Below are 16,531 nucleotides of genomic sequence, written 5' to 3'. Positions count from 1 at the left end.
CATTCCTTGGCGCCTTAGAACCGTCACTCTATCAGTTTCCTCGTTTGTGAATTAGAGGTGATGAGAATTGAGATGAGGCCTGGTCTATAGTGAGCCCCCCGCATTTCTTGCATATAGTTAGCACGGCGGCTTGGCCCCGCCCTGCACCCCAATGGTCTCAAACTCGAGGGCTAGAACGTAAACAGTGATTGAAGTGGCCCAGGGTAAGAAGAATAACAGCCGAGGTGCTTAGCGTCAGAAGAGAAGAGGGGAGAAGAGACTGGGTTTGGGAGGCAGGTTGCCTAGTTCAAAGCACGCCTCACGCTTTACTTGAGGCATCACTCTGCTGGGCCTCACTTTTCACATCCATAAAAGGGGTATGGGGACTTCCCTGGTGGCTCAGTGGTTAAGACTCGGCGCTCCCAGTGCAGGGGGCCCGGGTTCCATCCCTGGTCAGGGAACTAGATCCCACGTGCATGCTGCAACTAAGAGTTCGCGTGCCGCAACTAAGGAGCCCGCCCGCCGCAACTAAGACCTGGCGCAACCAAATAAATATTTAAAGAAAAGGCGGGAGGGGGGTGATACTAGTCCTACTTCACTGGGCTGTTGTGAAGATTAAGTGAGATGCTTGTTTAGTGCATGGCATATCATAGGCCCTCAGTAAATATTATCTGTTATGTTCCAGGTTTATCGCCCTTCCTTGGGCATGCCGCCAATTAACCTCTCCCTCAGTGTGGCTTAGAGGATTTGGAGGCGACCTAAGCAGATAAGCAAAGATGTCGCTGGAGAAATGGACTCTGGTGATTCCATCTAAACATAAGAAAAATGCTCAGATGGAAATTCTGAGTCTTTCAAGATAGGCCTGAGAGAGGTTGGCAGGTGGTGGCCATTACTCTTCGAATACAGCTGGTGGCTGTCAACTGTTTTCGGCGTTTGGAGAGCTTGGGGAAGTAACACTTTGTAATGTCAAAGTTTATGTATGATCACGCTTCGTCCTCCTTTTCGTTCCAAGTTTGTCTATCATTCAGACTCACTACTTGGACATTTTGAAGTAGTTGTGGAGAATGAGTGATAACTTTTTTTTTTTAATGAGGTGAATTTCACATTGCATTAGATTAATGATTTTAAGTGAACAACCCAGTGGAGTGGCATTTAGTATGTTCATAATGTTGTACAGCCACTACTTCTACCCACTTCCAAAACATTTCATCAGCATGGAAGGAAACCCTGTACCCATCAAGCAATTATTCCTCATTCCCCCTTCACCCCAGCTTCTGGCAACCAATCTTCCTCTATGGAATTAGCAATTCTGGGTATTTCATATAAATGGGATGTGTCTGGCTTCTTTCACTTAGCATGTTTTTAATGTTCATCATAATATCAGTATTTAATTCCTTTTTATAGCTGAGTAGTATTCCATTGTGTGGGTATCTGTTGGACACTTGGGTTGTTTCCACCTTTTGGCTGTCGTGAGTAGTGCTGCTAAGAACATGTGTATTTTGAGTATCTGCCTTCAGTTCTTTACGGTGTATTCCTAGGAGTGAAATTGCTGGGTCATACGGTAATTCTGTGCTTAACTATTCGAGGAACTGCCGAACTTTCCCACAGTGGCTGCACCGTTTTACATTCCCACCAACCATGTGCGAGGGTCCCAATGTTTCCACATCCTCATCAACACTTGTTATTTTCTATTTTATTTTTAGTACGTCCCTCCTAATGGATGTGAAGTGGTATCTCATAGTGGTTTGTTTGTTTCTTTTGGGGGGATCAAGCCATTTTATTGAGGGGCATCGGGAGAGGGCCTTAGAGCTGGGAGGACAGTGGTATCTGACATCCTTCTCCCGGCCCTGGGATCTTCTCAGCTTCACAGTCTCTGAAAGCTCATAGTGATTTGGGTTTTTTGGCTGTGCCAAACAGCTTGTGGGATCTCAGTTCCCCGACCAGGAATTGAACCCTGGCAACAACAGGGAAAGCCTGGAATCCTAACCACTAGGCCACCAGGGAACTCGCGAAAGCTCGTGGTTTTGATCTGCATTTTCCTAATGATACTGAGCATCCTTTCATGTGCTCATTGGCTGCTTGTATATCTTCTTTGGAAAAATGTTTGTTCAAGTCTTTTGTACATTTTTAAATTGGGGTGGTGTTGATTCATATATTATGGAATGGAAAAGGAAGAAAGAAAAACAATGAAAAACCTCTCCCACTCTTTGCCAGTCTCTGCTGGGGCACATCCATACTTCACCTGGGTGTTTATAACTCTGCCTTAGTCTTCTCTTCCTGTTTGCATCAAGCTTAGAAATCAGCCAGAGATGAAAGAGTAGGGTCTTCTCAGGTCTTTTCTGAGCATTTGTCCTGCCCTGGGCATGCACATTGCTTTCTAAGTTACCCAGTGTGTATGGGTGCTTTTGAATGCCTTAATTACCCAAAGAAACTCTCACCCCAGCTTTTCCTCCCAGCTTTTGGTAAGTCAATTGTAATCTTGTACCCCAGAGAACTGTGGGTTCTCCCTTTGCCTTACAGTGTTTTCCAAGAATGTGTTCTGAGTTAAACAGACAAGCACCTTGAGGCAGTCCCTCAGGTAACCCCCAGACATCTTAGAACAGACACACACAATACTGTGAGAACGAGGGCTGCTCTGCTCCCTTAGAAACTGGGGAGCAGGGCCCTATACTTCACTTGAAGACATAGGCTGCTGTCTTCAAGTCCTCCACTGTGCTGGGAAAGGAGATGAGGAAGGGCAGGGAAAACACCATAAAAAGCTTTCCTGCCATGATCAAGTTGCCTCTTCTTGATTCAGCATTTCCTTGGTTGGCATCAACGTTGAGCTGTTTTCCAGAGTTTGGATAAAGTTAATTCTTACCACTTTTGCTCAGTTGGTCGATGTTTTGGTGGAGGTAGAGGCCCATGGAGCTACCAGCTCTGCCATTTTCACTGTCGTCTGGGGTGAATGGGTGATTCTTGTTTCCCTCAATTAAACAAAACCATCCCCCTCCCCAAGTATTCAACAAAATTTACTGAGTGACACTGTTAATAAAACAGACAATGTCCTCATGGAGCTGTCATCCCAGTGCTCCTCCACTAAATGATTTCAGGAAGTCAGAGGCACTGAGAAGTAACTGCTAGGTGGGTAGGTGGGGATGGTTCATTTCACCTGGATGGAGTCAGAGAGCTTCCCCAAGAAGGTGGCATTGAAGCTCAGGTTTGAAATAGAAGGGAGAAGAGGCAAGCAGAAAAGAACAGTGCTCTGAGGTCAAAGGCTCTCAGAGACTTCAAGAGGCAGAAGGGAGATGAGGGTGGGGTGGGTGAGAGGAGTAGCCAGAGAAGAGATGGGAGCCTTTGGCAGAGGCCACATCATACAGAGTCCCTCTTCCGTTTGTAATGTTGGCCTAGGATCTTAGTCTGGGGTTCTTATAACCATGGGGAGTTAGCAGACTGGCTTCTGGAGGTCAGGAATCCCCTGAAATTAAAACCAAAAGATTACAAGACCATGTGCTGGGCAGACTCACTACTTGGACATTTTGAAGTAGTTGTGTTTGTTTGCCCCACCAGAGCTGTTCTCTAACATTCCCTGTACTGCTTCGCAGTGGGAGGCAGGGAGCTGATATCGACACACCGGGTCAACTTGGCTTCCTTTTCCTCTTATTTCCAGTTGGGTTCAGCCCTGGTAGGATATCTGAGGGCCGAAGGAAAGGAAGGTCTAGGTATCTATTCCCTGGCTCCTACCCTGTTGGTCTGCTTCTTTCCACCAAAGCTTGTAACTCCAGCTCTCTCCAAGTTCCAGAACTGTTTTCTCCCCAGCAGCTTCAGGCCTGGCTGCTAACAGTTCCCTGACCCCAGGGAGTCACCATCCGTCATTGCTTTCCCTTCACCCTGCCCATGACTCCTCAGTCCTGTCTCTTAAGGGCATAATCTGTGTGTCAGCTGACCAATACAGGTATGTGTGGCTATTTCTGAATTCAAAATTCCAGGTTGTAGGGACTTCCCTGGTGGCGCAGTGGTTAAGAATCCGCCTGCCAATGCAGGGGACACGGATTTGAGCCCTGGTCCAGGAAGATCCCATATGCTGCAGAGCAACTAAGCCTGTGCGCCTCAACTACTGAGCCTGCACTCTAGAGCCCGCGAGCCACAACTACTGAAGTCCGCGCGCCTAGAGCGCGTGCTCCGCAACAAGAGAAGCCACTGCAATGAGAAGCCCACGCACCACAATGAAGAGTAGCCCTTGCTTGCCGCAACTAGAGAAAGCCCACGTGCAGCAGTGAAGACCCAATGCGGCCAAAAAAGTAAATAATAAATTAAAAAAAAAAAGAAGCTAGGAAAAGAAGAGCCAATTAAACACATGGTAACTGGAAGAAAGAACAAAATAATGAAATAGAAAACTGAAAATAGAGAAAACAACAAAGCCAAAAGTTGGTACTTGGAAAAGATTAATAAAACTGATTAATCCCTAGCAAAGCTAATCAAGAAAAAAAGAGAAAAAACACAAATATCTATTATCAGGGATGAAAGAGGAGACATCACTACAAACCCCACAGATATTAAAAGCCTAACAAGGGAATATGAACAGGCTTATAGCAATAAGTTTGATAAGTTAGATGAAATGGACAAACATGAAAATACAAGCATGCTAGTTGGAATCAAAGAAAATTACAAGGTACTATGGCAGGATTCAGCAAAGGCATTTTTCTAAGTCCAGAGGAATCTGGAAAGATTTCTTAAAAATGGCACTTAAACTGAGACCTGAAGCAGAAGTGGGATTTGACCAGGTCTATAGAATTGTGTTCCAGGCAGGGATGATGGAACACATGCAAAGGCCCTGAGGTTGAAATGAGCTTTGTGTATCCAAAGAAAAAAGCCCACCCTAATGGCCCTTTTTCGTATTTGGCAACTACATGCTTACATCCTTCCTGGGTGTAAACCTCCAGGTGGACCTACCTGCTGGACTTGACCAGAAATGTTTGGAGACCAAAGCAAATCTGGTAAGACAGACCTTTGGAAGTTTCTGGGCTGTCAACAGGAGGCAGTTTATGCTGCAAACAATGTCATTCCCTCAGTTCTGCAGCTAGTGTTTCCTTCCACCTGGCTGGTGAAGCCCCTGAGGCTTTCCTCCCCTGTGGCCTCACACTGGGAACACTCACACTGCACTAGGCATTGCACTTCATGACATGAATTCTTTGGAGCTAGTGTCCACTACTCTTAGCCCCATTCTTCAGAGCAGCAAGCTGAGGCTTCCAAGAAGGACCTTGTCTTGCCTGAGGTCACAGAGGCCAAGCCCTAACCACCATGCCCTACCAACTTCCACCCCACATGTTTCAACTTCAGCACTGGTTGGGCCACATTTTGTGACTTGGGCCTGGGTTTCCCAAAAAACCTATGTTCCTTGTGCTTCCTCATGCCCAGGAGTTCTCAGGGGAAAAACAAAAAACAAAAAAAACCACGCACTGGACCATCTCATTCATTTTCCCCTCCCACCTGCCGAACCTTGGCCCCTAAGGAACAGCGAGGTGCCAGGGTCTGATGTGCATCCGTGGAAGGGATGGGGAGGGGAGAGAGTCCCTTTCAGCGCCCAAGTGTGTGTGTGCAACTTCCTGCCAATGAGGAAACACTCGGCTCAAATCAGCCCTGGTTCTTCTTTCCTTGCTCTGGCCTCACAGGAGGAGCTGGCAGTGAGCCGTGGGCCGCGCTGGTCTCAGCCAGATTTCCCGGCCAAACGCGGGAGGAGAGATGCCCTGGACCGTCCTGCTCTTTGCAGCCGGTGAGCCTGGTGCCCCTGTGCCACCCCTGCTCCGCTCCCTCCACCTCCGCAACCTTGCCTCTGCTGGGGGGTGGCAGGGAGGGTATGTGTGTGCAGAAACCAGGTGCTGGAGAAGCTGAGCCCTGACCGATTTGCCCCAGAGCCTTGGAAATGCCCCAGGAGCATGGATTTCTGTTGTCCGGTCTAATTATCCCCACCCACATCAAGGGTACCAGAAATGCCAGCCCACCAGAGACAGCAGTGCCCACGCCCCATGACTCAGCCCTACTTGACCTCTGCAGGCTCCTACCTCCAGGGCTGGGGCAACAGGAGGATCTGCTGGGGGCTCAGAGGGTGGGGTGGGGAAGCTAGATAAGGGAAGGCTTGTGTCGACCTCACCTGAGCCAGGCACTCTGCCCGGGAGCCTGTGAGCAGCTGGGGAGACACTGGTCCCTCCTGCAGGAAGTCGTGCCCCAAAATCATATTCTTCACCACAGCCTGGAAAACAAGATAGAACCCCTCTGCCCTCCCCTTCTCCCCTCGGTCACCCTCCCTCCTGCCACCCAGGCTCCTTGAGCACACCACATCCCTTCCAGCCTGTGGCCTTTGCCCCAGACTGTCCCTCTGCCTGGAATGCTCGCCCCCAGTTCTTCCTGTGCCGTGTCTCCATGGAAGCCCTCTGTGGCTACCCTACCACCCTTGTCTCCCTGAGAAAGTCAGCCCCCACCCCTCCCCGGGGCAGGCATACCTTATCTGTCCGCATACCTTATCCGTCCGTCTATCTGTCTATCTCGTCTGCTGCTCTATCCCCAGCACCTAAACAGGGTCTGGCACGTAGTCAATTCTGTTGATCGAAGTAGTACGAGTATAATTGCGCTGCTGTGTAACATCCACGGCTATTATAATAAAATGACTCAAATGCAGCGATCTCTCACCACGTGCTGGGCACTCTACCCTTTCAACATCACAGTAGGGTAGGGAAGACTAGCATCCGGTTGTACATGAAAGCCAAGGCCCAGATAGGGTGAGCCACTTGCCCAAGGCTACACAGCCAGGCTGGCCTCTGCTCTAACCACCCAGACAGCCTCCCCTATCTTGCTTCGCAGGCTCCTTGGCTATCCCAGCGCCATCCATCATGCTGGTGCCCCCACATCCCAGCAGCCAGGAGGACCCCATCCACATCGCATGCATGGCCCCCAGGGATTTCCCGGGGGCGAATTTCACACTGTATCAAGGGGAGGAGGTGGTGCAGCTCCTGCAGGCCCCCGCGGACCAGCTCGAGGTCATCTTCAACCTGAGTGGTGGCAGCAGGGAGGTTCCAGGGGGACCATTCCGCTGCCAGTATGGCGTGCTCGGCGAGCACAGGCAGCCTCAACTGTCGAACCTCAGTGAGCCCATGCACGTCTCCTTCCCAGGTAAGGCCCTTCCATCATTCCTCACTGCCCCAGGCTCCATTTTCTCACCTCCGAGGCTTTGTAGGTGCTGTTCCCTCCACCTGGAAGTCATCACAGGACGAGCCACCTCTTGCAACTTGCCAGGACTTTCTCACTTTTCCTTGTTTAATCCTCACAGTCACCCCCATGCAATGGGTACAGCCATTCTCTCCATTTTCCAGATAAGGAAACTGAGGCACAAGAGATGAAGAGACTGGCCCAGGTCACCCAGCCAGCAGGTGGCAGAGCGTTAAACCTGGCATGCGTTCACCCTCCCTGAAATCCAGGCATTAAAACTGCATGCTCTCCTGCACCCTCCCTTGAGCACCTGCTATGTACCAGGCACTGTCCTTGGCACTGCAGGTTCAGCAGTGAATGAAACAAAGTCTCTGATGTCTCACAGTTGACATTCCGAGGGATGGGGACAAACGATAAATAAGGAGTTTGGTAAACATTCAGTCTGCCAACAGGGGACAAGGAAAGTGGCAGGGATGAAATATAGCCTGGTGAAGGGATGAAATATAGCCCCAGCAGTGAAAGCGCCAAGTCCTAACCACTGGACTGCCAGGGAATTCCCAAGGGTGTCATTTTAAATAGAGAGGAGAGTGGCCAAGGAAGTCCTCTCTGAGGAGGAAACGTTTGAGCAAAGACCTGAAGGATGAAGAGTCAGTCACGTGAGTGTCGGGGGCAGGAGTGTTCCAGGCAGAGGAAGCAGGCTGTGCAAAGGCCCTGGGGCTGGAGCGCGCCTGGTGTGTTTGAGAGACATAGAGGCACCCCATACGGCTGAAGCATAGTGAGCAAGGGGGAAAGGTGGGGGAGATGAGGGCAGGGGGGAGGTGACGAGGACTGTGCAGGGTCTTGTGGCTGCAGCAAGGGCTCTGGCTTTTCGTCTGAGTGAGACAGAAGCCCTGGGAAGGCTGATGTCTTCCTCTGGGCTTTCCAGGAGAGGGGGCTGGGCCTGGGCTCTGGATCTAGGAGCCAGAGGGAAGGAGGAGCCTCTGGGTGGAGTCTCTGCTTCACCATCAGTCAGAATTTTCCTGCTGCAAAGAGAACTTTGTTGCCAGCAGAGGCCCACCGGCTGTGATGACAGAACAGTCTCTGTGTCCTTCCCCGGCCTCAAGTTCCACAATCAAAGGCCCCCTTCTCTCACCTTGGTCCTGTGGTCTCAGAGTGGGGAAGTGACACCCCTCCTGCCCCAGGTGAATGAATGAACAAGGGTGAACACTGAGAACACCAAGTGTGTGCCTCTCCTCCCCTCCGGGCTAGTTCCTGACCTCCGCTGGGAGCAGGGCATCTCCTGCTGGCTTCCCCCTCTCTCCAGGGAGGGGCAGCTGAATCTTTTGCAGAGACATTAACTGGAGCTGGGGCTTCATGCTTTTGTGGCTGACCTCTACGTGGGCCTCAGGGTCCACCATGTGACTGGGGGTGGATGTTGTCTGACTCCCTATTACCCAGCCAGCAGGACTCTTCAGGCCACAAGTAACTGAAAACTTGACTCAAATTGGCTTCAGCGACAAAAGGGGATTTGTTGGTTCACTGAACAGCACTGACTTCAGGCATGGCTGGATCCAGGTGCTCACTGATGTCAGGAATCATGTGCCACTTCTCAGCTCCGCTTTCTTCTGTGTCTTATTCTCAGGCAGGCCCTCCCTCTCAGGGTGTCAAAATTGTACCTTGGAGCCCCAGGTGTATATCCTACCAGCTTTGTAACGCTGGCCTGAGGAGTAAACCTCTCTTCCCAGTGGTCTAGCCAAAGTCCAGAAATTACTTTCATTGGCTCAGCTTGGGCAACATGCCCCTCCCTTAACCAATCAGGTTGGCCAGGGGGAGGGAATATGCTAATTGGCCAGAAACAGGTTTGCTAGATCCCCAGGGTCTAGCAACACCCAAACCAAATGGAGGAATGACAGGAGTCCCACCTTCTCCCTGCAACCCTACAGTTCCATGACCTGCCCAATCTCTCTTTTCCCATCTTCCTCTAGTGCCCACCTGGATCCTGGCACTCTCCTTGAGCCTGGCTGGAGCCTTCCTCCTCCTCGCTGGGCTGGTGACCACTGCGTTGGTCGTCAGGAAAGGTAACGGCAGGCAGAGAAAGCATGGCCCACCAGAACTTGTATATGCACTCCCACTCACACCCATTTTTAGGAGCACGGTTGGGAGTCCTTACTACAAAGGTTTAGCAGTGAAGAACCTTCCAGAATTTCTATGATGGTGGTGGGCAAGGGCAATTTATATATGTATATATACATGTATATGTGTGTGTGTATATATATATATATATATATACACATATATAAATTGTTGTAAAATATACATGACATAAAATTTACCATTTTAACCCTTTTTAAAAAATTATTATTGTTTTGGCCACGCTGCGCAGCTCGTGGGATCTTAGTTCCCTGACCAGGCATCAAACCCGGGCCCTGGCAGTGAAAGTGGATCGCCTGGGAATTCCTTTTTTTAAAAAAATTATTTTTAAATTTTTTTCATTTTAACCCTTTTTAAGTGTCCAGTTCGGCAGCATAAGTATATTCACTTTGTTGTACAACCATCGCCAACCATCCATCTCCAGAACTCTTTCATCTTCCCAAACTGTAACTGTCCCCTTTAAACACCGACTCCCCGTTCCCCCTTCCCACAGCCCCTGGCACCACTGAATTCAGTCTTTAAAAACAAAATTAAGCGGGAATCCCCTGGTGGTCCAGTGGTTTGGACTCTGTGCTTTCACTGCAGGGGCCACGGGTTCTATCACTGCTCGGGGAACTAAGACCCTGCAAGCCGCATGGCGTGGACTTAAAAAAACAACAACAAAAAACCCAACAATTTTACATGCTCGTACCTTGTTTGAAGTTTTTACCAACATACATTGATCATGAAATTTGGGGAAAAAAAGTGTCTTCAGTAGCTCCCCTGTTGAGTGGGAAATTTGCCAGCGAAGAAGGAAAGGCTGGGCTACAAATGTATGTGGGCCTTTTGGTTTTTTGGCTTTTTGCAACCAGGATGCAACCAGGACCAAAATCTAACAAACACTTTTTTTTCTCTCCCAGTTAAAGTAAAAAACTTGCAGAAGAAACGGTGAGACCATCCCTGGAGACCCTCAGAGGGTGGTTTTGGGGAAAGAAAACTCAGTCCCAAGGCAGGAGTTCCTGATGGCCATTAAAGACTCTGATAGCTGGCCGGGTTCTGGGGGAAGAAGGGTCCTTCCAGGGCTCCACCCCAAACAGCGTCTTCTGGTGGGAGGCTGGCTTAATAGAAACAGGTGCTATTCAGGAAGCGCCTACGGTGTGCCCAGCATTGTGCTGCGGGACTCTGGACCCTGAGCTCACGTGATCCTCGTGGCAGCGCTGGAAGCAGGCACTAGGAATGGCCCCATTTTACAGATGAGGAAGCTGAGGCTTCCTCGCATCCCTTTACGGCCATTTGCCAAAATTTGCTAAGTAATCATTCTAGAAATCCACAATTATGGGAGAGGCGAGTGGTGCCCCCTGGGGTTGTGCAGCGCCCAACTTGTAGCCTGTAGACAGTGGCCCTGGTTCCTGGGCATCAGAATCTACTGGCTCCAGCCTCGGTTTCTCCCCTCTGAGAGAGGGGTGGACACCGTGCTGCCTAGTGGCAGAGAACTAGCAGTAGCCCCGGTGATGGAATCCTGACTTCACATGGCTGTGGGGCTCCTGCGAGAGAATTTCCATCTGAGGGGATTCAGGGAGGATGCGGAGGTGGGGGGGGGAGGAAGGGCCAAGTTTGACCAGGGCTACCTGGAACGAGCCTCCTGCCTGAGACAAGTCATCACTTTCTCCTGAAACCCTCTGCAGGGAGCGAGAATCCTGCTGGGCCCAGGTTAACTTCGCCACCACAGGTCTGTGCCTCCCCGTTCCCGTCCCTCACCGGGGTAGGGTCACTGCCTCAAAATGCCATCGGGTCTCACTACTCGCTACTGAGCCCCTTCTACAGCTGCTCACTTCCCTTAGAGTTGAGAACACACGCTCCCCTCTTTCTCCCCCATCCCCTGCCGTTTCCCGACCAGGTTCACCTTTTTTTTTTTTGGTGTGAACATCTTTCACCTCTTACCTCTCCTTGCCCCATCCTCATGCCTTTCACTCATTCTGCCCTCTGCCTAGAAGACTTTTCCTCCCTGTGGTCTGTCTAAAGGTCGCCTCCTTCGGGAAGCCTTCCCTGGCTTCCTAGGCAGGATCTACTCTTTCTACTTACATGCCCCCAGAGCCCTGTCGTTCTTCTTACCCCTCAGTAGAAACACAATTAAGTAATCATTGCGTGCTTGGGTGTGTGACACTCGCCTCCACCACTGGACCATCAGCTCCAAGGGGGTGGGGAACTGCACCTGTCTTGTCCACCATCAGGGCACCCGGCTTTCACAGTGCCTGGCACCGTCCTTAAATGGAGCCCCACTTGTGGTCCAGAATGTGCTGTTCTGCTGGGGGTGGGGAGAGGGACCCAGCCTGTGAAGTGCAATGCCCAGGAAGGGGCTCCAAGCAGAGAAAACTCCATTCTCTGTACTTCTTTCACTGTCTCACGTATTTATTGAGCACCCCGACTATGTGCTAAGGTCTGGGGTCTCCCAAGATAACCAAGACAGAGGTGGTTTCTGTCCACAAGCCCATACTCCGATGGGGAAACAGCCCATGGCGGGCCGGACCCTGTCTGGGCTAGGAGGCTAGTCCCCAGAGGAAGTGGTGTTGAATCAGAGACCTATAGGGGGGAGCAGGGAGTAGCTGGGTGAAGAACGGGCAACCCAGGGTGGGGGAGGAGCTGAGAGGTGTTCTGGAAAGTGGAAGTGGAGACAAGGCACCATTTTCCCAGAGGTCAGCCAGAGGTCCCTGAGGGAGGGTTCTGAGCGGTGGAGGGACACAGTTCAATTTGTAGCTGTGCACAGTGCACCCTGTAGAATGGGCTGGAAGGGGGCAAAGAGGATGAGGGTTGATGGACCTTACGCCCTTCCTCATGGTTGACTTGGGGCCTGTGGGCTTGCGGGGAGGGCCTGGGGAGGGCGATGAGCAGGAAATCTGAACCGGCCCCCATCCTGGTCTTCTCTTTCTGTTGCAGACATGTCCTTCGATAACTCCCTGTTCACCATCTCCGTAAGTCGTCCTGTTTCTCGGTCCCGATTTTCTACTGACTGTCATGACCATGGGAAGTTTGGGGCTACCACCAGGCTGGGTTGACCTGTTTGCCTCTGAGCTTCTGGGGTCTGGGAGAAGCCCAGAATCACTGAGCGGGGATTGTTTGTGAGCTGAGAGTTGGCACTGGAAAATTCCAGGGGATTGGAGGTAGGCACGTTGTCCAGGCCTTCGTGGGGCAGTGGGCAGGCCCCTGGTTGTCAGCACTGCCTTTGCACTCAGAATGGTGACAAGGGACTCAGGGTGACCTGGTGGCTTCTTTGGGGTCATGGAGCCTTGTGACAATCTGGTGCACACTGTGGTTCGCTCCTGGTATAAAGAAAAGCCTACTTTTGTGTTCAGTTTCAGGAACTTCAGCTTAGCTGTCCCAGACATGCGTCTCCCTTTCAAGGGGGAGGGTCTCAACCCTCATTCCCATCCCCACTCCTCACCCCCTGCTTAGCAAGGGGTGTTGCTCCGCCAGATCACACAGTGTCCTGGCTGGGATTTGAACCCAGGTCTATGGGACTCCTCTACACAGCTGCATCTTGTGATGGCCTTGGGGTACTTATTATTATTAGTTTACTAAATTAGAGATATCTGACCCCTGGACACGATGGATCAAGAAAATGTCCAGCTAGGGGAATTCCCTGGTGGTCCAGTGGTTGGGACTCCACACTTCCACTGCAAGGGGCCCAGGTTTGATCCCTGGTGGGAAAAACTAAGATCCCACATGCCGTGTGGCATGGCCTGGCCAAAAAAAAAAAAAGAAAAAAGAAAAGAAAATGTGCAGCTAGCTCTTCTCCATGCAGAGAGGGGTACAGGTCTGGGGTGCAGGTGGTCCCCCTTGAGGCGGCCTCAGAAGTTCCATTTGTGTAAGTGGACGCTTTGGGACTTCAGTCAGGGAGCCTGGGGTGGAGTCAGTCTGCTTGGGGCACCATGGTGGGGAGGGGGTGGGGGGAGGTTTGGATGGGTTCAACATAGCCTTCCTGGTCATCTGGACAAGAACAAGATGAGGCCCTTCATCCCTCAGAGCTTCTTAATTCTACAGGGGGAGACAGACAATGCCATGTGGGGTAGGAGTGACCAGGAAGCTCACTTAGGTGGGAGATCCGGGAGGTCTCTGAGATTAGCGACAAGCAGGAGGTAGCTGCGGAGGATTGATCCAGGCTCAGGACACGTTCTTGGCACGGCCCAGTAGGGGTGCAGCGGAGTGAGGAGTAGAGAGGGGCGCCGCGCGGAATTTTGACTTTAACTTTGACCCCAAGTGAAGGGTGAGCCATGAAAGGTTCAGGGCAGAGGTGAGACTTGACGTGATCTATGTGCTCACGGGCGCCCTCTGGCGGCTTCGTGAAGGATAGACTGTGGGGGACCGTGGACGGACGGGAGCTGGGGGACCCGGCAATGGTTCAGGCGCCAGACGTGGCGGGTAGTTTGGGCCAGTGTGTTGGCAGCGGAGGTGGAAGAAGCGAACAGATGCAGGTCAGGTAGATTCAGGGGATGGGAAACACGGCACTGATTTTGGAGTGGATGAGTGGGCCGAGGGAGAAGGAGGCGTGGCGGAGTTCCGGAGAGACAAGAGACAGGTCACCTCACTCAGTGCTGCCACAGAGCAGATGGAGACTGGACCCCAGTCACTGGTATACAGATGGTGGGAAGGAAGGGGCTTGGCACTGGCCTGTCCAGCCCTCTGAGATCTCAGCTCAGGGAACAAATCCTGAGCTGTTAAGAAAAGCCTGGCAGGCGGGGCAAGTTCTGAAACCTTCTGTGAGAAGTCACACCGCTCAAGGCACTAGCCTGGTGATTACTGCCTCCCCCGCCCCCCCGCCCCCCCCCCCCTTTTTTTTTTAAGGCATTTAAAACGAAACGGTGGAAAACAGAGAAAAGGAAGGAGAAAAATAACTTATTTCAGTCCTGGTGACTTTAAAAATATATTTTTTTTAGTTAAAATTTTTTTTGACTATGAAATACATCCAAATGTAAAAACTATATACATAGTAAAATTCTCTTTCGTAATCCCTCTCCACCCACTGGTCTCCCCCTCTGCACACAGACGTACAGGTAAATCACCATTAGGAGCTTCCTGCACATACAAGCAAAGGCAAAAATAGCAAGTCTATATCCTCACTCTTTTTAACACAAATGACAGCATGCTAGCCACACTGTTATGAACGATGCTTCTTTTCCTTAACAGTAAATTCTAGTGATCTTTGCTAGTTTTTAAAAAAATCATTGTAAAATAGACATAAAATTTACCATTTTAGTCATTTTTCAGTGTACAGTTCTGTGGCATTAAGTGTATTCATATTGTTGAACAACCATCACCACCATCATCCCCAGAACATTATCTTGCAAAACAAATCCTGTCCCGGGACTTCCCTGGCAGTCCAGTGGTTAAGACTCAGCACTTTCACTGCAGTGGCCTGGGTTCAGTCCCTGGTTGGGGAACTAAGATTCCACAAGCCACACGGTGTGGCCAGAAAAAATAAAACTCTGTCCCTATTAAACACCAACTCCCTGTTTCACCCCCACTGCAGGCCCTGGCACCCACCATTCTACTTTCTGTTTCTTTGATGGATTTGCCTATTCTGGATTTTACACAGAAATTATGCCATACAGTGTTCATATTTATGAGTCGTAGCCACCCCGGGGGTGTGTGTTGGCATTCTCCCCCATTGTACAAAAGGGGAAACTGAGGCACAAAGGGGGCCATCACACCTCATCAGGGAGAGGGGGAGCTGCGATTCGATCCTAGGCTGTCTGTTCCCTATTCAGCAGAGAAGAAGGCAGGACAGACAGCAGGATCAGGGCGCTGAAGCTGTGTGTGTGTGGGGTGAGGTGAGACCCGATGGACTGGGGGAGTCTCGGGCTCAGAACATGGGGCAACCCGAGATCCTGAAACCCCAAATCACCCGCTTCTCTATTTTTCCTCCACGGACACAGAAAATGACTTCAGAAGAAGACGCAGCCACCCAGGATGCTCCCTCAGGCTCTGCTGCGACACCTGGCAACTCTGGGACCCGGAAGAGGCCCACCTCCACGTCATCCTCACCTGAGCCCCCAGAATTCAGCACATTCCGGGCCTGCTAGGGGAGCCCTTCCCTCCGTCTGCGTGCCCTCCGTTCAGCCCTCCCCCTTGAGCTGGCTGGGCTTTGCAGGGTCTCAGTTCCCTCCAGCTACGTTGGGGACTTCTCGCTGCTGCTTCCTCAGGGCAGTGAACAGAGGAAATGAAGGGGACCCCCTGGCCTTGGGACCTTCCTCGCAGAGGAGCAGGAGTGGGAGAGGGGATGCAAGCATCTGCCTGGAGTTTGGACAGAAAGCAGGAAGCCTCTCTGGATTGCCAGCTTTTCAGACCACCACGGAAGGAGCTGTTAGGATCCCTCAGCCAGGCCATTATGAAGTCTGAGCTCTCCACACACCCCTCCGCTTTCCTTCGTCCCATGCATAACATGGTGTGGACACCATGCACACTGTCCCATGCAAAAACCCAATAACACCTGACTTGGGTTTTTGGAGCATAGGGTACCTGGGGGTTATATTCTATGTGCCCTGCTGGCATGCCTAAGTTATTAATTATAATGCTTGGAGCTGTTCCCAAGGCCTCTGTGGAGTGTAATCTTTCAAGCCCAGCACCTCTGGGGTCCAATCACTGATTGCAGGGTGGGGGGGGAGGGGCAGTACCCCTCAACTGCAGGCAGTCAGGGTGGTGTATGGGGAGGCCCATGGGGGTGTAGGGAGGGGGGCAGTGCCATGTGGGGTCTCTGCTAAAGTCCTTGCATTGGTGAATACAGGAGGTGGAATGATGGAATGCTTGAGGAGAATGAGTAGTAAATGAGCAGGTCCAGGGACTTCCCCGCCGGACTAGTGGTTAAGACTCCTCCTTCCCAATGCAGGCGGCGCGTGTTAGATCCCTGATCGAGGAACTAAGATCCCGCAAGCGGCACGGTGGGGCCTTAAAAAAAAAAAAAAGCAGGTACCGGGAAGAGTGGCAGCTGGAGATGGCGGGCAGCCGCAAGCACCTTTGGAAGTCACCAAAGAGGAGAGTGGGGGCCTTGGAGCAGTGGAGGGGGGACTTGGAGGGAAGATGGGTGTGTGTATCTGTGTATTGAAAGGGGCACTAGGCCCTAATCTGCTGGATTCACTGGTCAGCCATCACTGCGGGAAGGGAGAGTGAGTTGGGGTGGGGGGGAAGGGGCTAAAAGAGAGGTCCAAGAATTTTTTTGTGGGGGCGAAGACAGTGAAGGGCCAAGGATGGAGGAGGAGGGCACTGGGGG

At 51.3% G+C, this 16,531-nt stretch overlaps 1 protein-coding gene across 2 annotated transcripts; it reads left to right on the top strand.

Annotated features, from left to right (window-relative positions):
* The first annotated feature begins 4,854 nt into the window (after window positions 1–4,854).
* Window positions 4,855–15,850, top strand: CUNH19orf38 (chromosome unknown C19orf38 homolog). 2 transcript variants are annotated; one of them, XM_022557451.2, is made up of 7 exons: window positions 4,855–5,731; window positions 6,817–7,125; window positions 9,126–9,218; window positions 10,191–10,218; window positions 10,956–10,999; window positions 12,205–12,239; window positions 15,201–15,850. In XM_022557451.2, exons 1-7 carry the CDS (start codon window positions 5,701–5,703, stop codon window positions 15,345–15,347), a joined length of 687 nt encoding a protein of 228 aa, XP_022413159.1. In that variant the 5' UTR covers window positions 4,855–5,700; the 3' UTR covers window positions 15,348–15,850. The 2 variants fall into 2 exon arrangements, with proteins under 2 accessions (XP_022413159.1, XP_089761603.1); XM_089905477.1 differs by having other exon boundaries at window positions 4,857–5,731; window positions 6,795–7,125.
* Window positions 15,851–16,531: the final 681 nt, after the last annotated feature.

Source organism: Delphinapterus leucas, unplaced genomic scaffold, assembly GCF_059928025.1.
Source record: "Delphinapterus leucas isolate spDelLeu-1000000601 "Yukka" unplaced genomic scaffold, BTC_Dleu_Yukka2 spDelLeu_asBTCV2_sq25, whole genome shotgun sequence".
In the NCBI taxonomy this organism is placed as follows: domain Eukaryota; kingdom Metazoa; phylum Chordata; class Mammalia; order Artiodactyla; family Monodontidae; genus Delphinapterus; species Delphinapterus leucas.
Note: the sequence above shows the minus strand (reverse complement) of the source record. Positions and strands in the feature narration are given on the sequence as shown.